The sequence below is a fragment of the Hevea brasiliensis genome, chromosome 8, assembly GCF_030052815.1.
Source record: "Hevea brasiliensis isolate MT/VB/25A 57/8 chromosome 8, ASM3005281v1, whole genome shotgun sequence".
NCBI lineage: Eukaryota > Viridiplantae > Streptophyta > Magnoliopsida > Malpighiales > Euphorbiaceae > Hevea > Hevea brasiliensis.
In genome coordinates, this window is record NC_079500.1 from 89,424,038 (window position 1) to 89,429,081 (window position 5,044).

General features: G+C 35.5%; 1 protein-coding gene across 1 annotated transcript; it reads left to right on the forward strand.

Moving 5' to 3' along the window:
- The first annotated feature begins 326 nt into the window (after positions 1-326).
- On the forward strand, positions 327-4,161 carry LOC110651396 (cuscuta receptor 1). Its single transcript, XM_021806723.2, has 4 exons — positions 327-821; positions 897-1,055; positions 1,665-1,814; positions 1,934-4,161. The coding sequence occupies exons 1-4, from the start codon at positions 452-454 to the stop codon at positions 4,069-4,071; spliced, it is 2,817 nt and encodes a 938-aa protein (XP_021662415.2). The 5' UTR covers positions 327-451; the 3' UTR covers positions 4,072-4,161.
- Positions 4,162-5,044: the final 883 nt, after the last annotated feature.

The following is a 5,044-nucleotide window of genomic DNA, read 5'->3' on the forward strand; positions in this document are numbered from 1 at the left end:
TGATTAGATTTGAACCAGACCAAATCAAACCAAAATTAAAACTTTTATTGAATCGTGAACTGACAGTTTCAGCTTGATGGCCAAGTTTAGATTCAAGTAAAGGCAATCTTTAATATAATTATATTGAGTTAAGTTTATTTTAAATAAATTAACTTTTTCTTAATTAAAAATTAAGGAATAAAATATTAAATATAAATTTATCAAGTAAATAATATATTTTCAGCGACTAATAAAATGGCTTTAAAATTCAAGTTAAGTCGGATTGACCTTGTACTAATATCTTGTTTAGTTTAAAATAAATGTATGGTTGTCGGAACACCAAGTTGTGTAGGAAGTGATATTTAGTTTAAAATAAATGTATGGTTGTTTATTTTTAATATCACTTCCTACCGCGTGGAATTCCAAGACCCCGGGCTGAAATTTTAATAATAAAAGGTGCAATCGTAGATTAATGTATTCAATGTTGTGTAGGATGGCGCCAAAGTGTGTGTGGATGGGAGTTGCAATGGTGTTAGCAGAGATGAGGTGGTGTTATGGTTGTTGGGAGCAAGAGAGAATTGCTCTCTTACAGCTTAAGCCTTTCTTCGATAGTTCTCTCACTCTGCAAAACTGGGCAGATGCAGAGGAGGGCTCAGACTGTTGTCAATGGGAAAGGGTCGAGTGCAGTAGCACCACAGGGAGAGTGACCCAACTCTCTTTAAATAATACAAGGGATTTGATTTCTGGGAAGTGGTATCTTAATGCCTCTCTGTTTCTTGCTTTTGAAGAATTGACTAGTCTCTACTTGATGGGGAACTTAATACTGGGTTGTGAGACTGAAGGTGAAGACTTTGCCTTGAATCGTTAAATTTTTGTGCTTTGTTCTTGCATTTAGAACTTTCTTCTTTTAACTCCAGGTTTTGAAAGATTATCAGCAAGATTGAGCAATTTGGAGGTTCTTGATTTGAGTTACAATTTCTTTAATGAAAGCATACTGCCTTCTTTGAATGGATTTTCATCTCTCAAATCTCTAAATCTTGGATATAATCAGTTTACACTACCAATTCAAGCACAAGGTAAGCTCAATTACATACCTCTTCCATCACCTGTTTGCAAAAATGCTACGCAAGTTAGGTCTTCTATTCCATTGAAGGAAAGCTCTTATTTGTAGTTTATGTTATAACGATCAACAGTATCAATCATTCTTTTTTCTTCAATGAATTTTGTACATAAAATACAAGTTGTTTCTAACCATGAATTCCACAATCTGTGGTAGAAGTGTAATGTATTGAAGTCTCTTTCGCCTTCTCTTCTCTGAAAAAAAGGAACTCTGAAAGATGGGTTTTCATTATAATCTTCAATAAAATATCCACCAGTTGTTTCTCTACAAACATAAAGGGTGATAACTTGGTTTGGCCTTGTTCATGTTCTTATTTTGGTGCTTTCTAATAAAAACTCATCTCTCTTTCCTTGAAGAAAACCCAATTATAAGTTCCTTGTCTCTCTATGTTGTTGTCTTTTTCTTTTTCTTTTTCTTTTTTTTTTAATAGCAAATCTAGTTGAAGAAGGCATGAGAAAACCGAGCATCATATATATTTTCTTATAATTGCTTGTATTAAATAAAGTTGTATGTTCTAGCTTAGGTTCATATATTCACTTCTAATAATCTTGTTAATTATTTGTAGACTTGCCTAATTTTGAGAATTTGGAAGATTTGTTCTTGGACAAGATTTCACTCAACAATAGCTTTCTTCAAAGAGTTAGAGTGATGACTTCTCTAAAGGTTTTATCACTGTCTGGTTGTGGACTAACTGGCTTATTGCCAAATGCTCAAGGTAAGGTTGATCTCTCTGCTTGTCTCTTTCTTTCTGTCTCTCTCTTTCTCTCTGTCTCTCTCTTTATATGCATGCATGTATATATTTATAAGGATCTTCTGTAAATTATATATCTGCAGGACTCTGTGAATTGATAAATCTTCAAATGCTAGATGTCAGCAACAATGATCTCCGGGGTACCTTGCCCTGGTGTTTGGTTAATTTGATATCCCTTCAACAATTAGATCTCTCTTTCAATCAATTTGCTGGAAATATCTCCCACTCTCCCCTTAAGAATCTTACTTCTCTTGTGGACCTAAAACTTTCAAACAATCACTTCCAAATACCATTCTCATTAGGTCCATTTTTTTACCATTCAAACCTCAGGCAAATCAATGGTCAGTATAATGAAATATATGTGGAAACAGAGTTGCATTCATCCCCCAAATTCCAGTTAAATTCCATCCTTCTGTCTGGTTGTGGAAATTGTGGACCCTTTCCCAACTTTCTCTATCATCAACATGACCTGCAAATAGTTGATCTCTCAAATATGACATTGAAAGGGAGTTTTCCAAACTGGTTGTTAACAAACAACACAAGGTTGGAAGTACTTCATCTAGTAAATAATTCTCTTTCAGGACATTTGGAGCTTCCATTTCATCCTCATATTAATCTGTCGGAATTAGATATTTCCAATAATAATTTCCACAATCACATTCCCTTGGAGATTGGATCATATTTCCCAAAATTGATATATTTAAACATGTCCAAAAATGGTTTTGATGGTAGCATCCCCTCTTCCTTTGGCAATATGAGCTCTTTAGAGATTTTAGACTTATCTGACAATCAGCTGTCCGGGATCATACCTGAACTCTTAGCCATTGGTTGTTTCTCGTTAGATACCCTTATATTGTCAAACAACAATTTGCAAGGTCACATATTCTCTGAACATTTTAACTTGACAAAGTTGTGGTGGCTGCAATTGGATGGAAATAACTTCAGTGGAAGGATCTCCAATTGCTTGTCCACGAGCTCTTTGTCAATTCTGGATCTCAGAGATAACCATCTCTCTGGAAGGATCCCAGGGTGGATAGGCAATTTATCATATTTGAGGGACTTGGTCATTTCGAATAATCATCTTGAAGGTCCTATTCCACTGGAATTTTGCCAACTCCAGTATCTTGAAGTTTTGGACCTTTCAAAGAACAATGTCTCTGGTAATTTACCATCTTGCTTTAGGCCTTCATCAATAATACACGTTTACTTGTCTGATAATGGGATAGAAGGGCCTATGACAAATGCACTTTCCGACGGTCGTTTCCTAACTACGTTTGATCTTAGCAATAACCGTATGACTGGTAGAATTCCAAATTGGATTGGTGGGCTTCCTGCATTGAAATTTCTTCTCCTGAAGAATAACAATTTTGATGGTGAGATCCCACTTCAAATGTGTCATCAGTTCTACCGATTAAGTTTGATAGATCTTTCTCACAACAACCTTTCCGGTCCCATTCCTTCTTGTCTTACACCTGATCTTTCTGCTGAGCCTCCAGATCCTAATGATGTTAGCTTTTTGGATCCACCCTTCTTTCCCTTCTTTGAACCAAAAAGGCCTTTAAAATTTACAACAAAACATTTTTCCTATTCTTACCAGGGGAAAATTCTACGGCTTATGTCTGGACTTGATCTCTCATGCAATAAACTGACAGGCAACATTCCCTCTGAAATTGGATACTTGAGTAGGAGCCACGTGCTAAATCTCTCATACAATGGCTTTACAGGTCCAATCCCTTCAACATTTTCAAATCTAGAGCAAATTGAGAGCTTAGATCTTTCCTACAACAACTTGGAGGGGAATATCCCTTTTCAGCTTACCAAGTTAAACTATTTGTCAGTTTTTAGCGTGGCACACAACAACCTATCTGGAATGACACCTGAAAGAACTCAACAATTTGCAACATTTGATGCAAGTAGCTATGAGGGAAATCCTTACCTCTGTGGATTGCCATTGCCAAAAAATTGCACTTCATCTACTGAATCATTATCTTGGCCTAGAGCTTCAGCAATGGATGAAGATAGTGGTTTTCTTGACATGAATGTATTCTATGCGAGTTTCACAGTTTCTTACATATTTGTGCTACTAGGAATCTTCTTAGTTCTGTGCATAAATCCTCAATGGCGACATGCATGGTTTTATCTAATTGAAATGTGCATTAGCTCTTGCCAGTACTCTGTTGTAAGCAATATGCCTAAGCTATTCTGTCATGGAAACAAATAGCTGCCACATTCTTCTTGGAATTAAGAGATTGCATTTTGTATTATTCAACTTCTCAAGCTCTGAGAGATTGCAATATTATTTATTATATCATATTCGATTGAGGTAAGCATATCATTTTCAAGAAAAGCACTGGCGGCTGCCTGATTAATTCAACTGGACAATAAGATCTCTCACCAGAGTGTTGCTGCCTGTTCTGTGCATCCCATGCTTAGTATGCATGTGTGCACTAGCGTGCATGATCATGTTGAATCATCATCCTATGTGCTTATAATTATATCACATCTGGGAAGAAGTATGTAAGAAAAAGGCACTATAATAGAAAGAAGCTAAATTTTTCTTTCACAGTTGGGTCCTTCAATACTTCAAGTTTGATTCAGTTCGAATTTTCTGCTTCGATTCGGATTTAGTTTGATAAAGACATAACCACATGAAATAGCAAGAAAAATCTTTAGGGATGTTTGTTTTAGTTATTACATCAAAATAAGAAATTATCTCTATAATGAAGCCTAACAGCCTACCTCTCTCACACGTCACCTCTTCTCTTTGGTCTCTCGGTCCAAATTTCACGCTTCACAAGTTGCTTCCATTTTCAAACTGAAAGCGAGAGCTTGATGCCACACCCAATGTAGCACGCAACAAAGCTTTTTTCCATTGAAGTATGCAGTGAGGAATCAAGGAGACCCGATTTAATTATGTGATTTAATCAAATTCTTCCCTTCATTAGTTTACCAACTTGCTTTGTTCGATCTCCTTCTGAGCGTTTCGGCCGTCTCTTTTCTGACTGAAGATGGAATCAAATTCCAAATTGCATGCTCCACAAATTCCTTCCATTTTGTGTATTATTAATATTTTTTTTTTAAGTGTTACACGTTGTTTATATTTGTTTCTATATTCGCGATTTAATTTTTTTTATGCATAATTTTAGAAAATTTTTTACATTAATTAATTAATAAACCTTAAAACTAATAAAAAT

What these genes read in the sequence shown, in the direction of transcription:
- LOC110651396 (XM_021806723.2), top strand. Translation starts at nt 452, where the DNA reads ATGTATTCAATGTTGTGTAGGATGGCGCCAAAGTGTGTGTGGATGGGA. An exon ending in ACTGGGTTGTGAGACTGAAG is followed by an intron (nt 822 to 896) that starts GTGAAGACTTTG and finishes TTTTAACTCCAG; the next exon opens with GTTTTGAAAGATTATCAGCA. An exon ending in CTTATTGCCAAATGCTCAAG is followed by an intron (nt 1,815 to 1,933) that starts GTAAGGTTGATC and finishes ATATATCTGCAG; the next exon opens with GACTCTGTGAATTGATAAAT.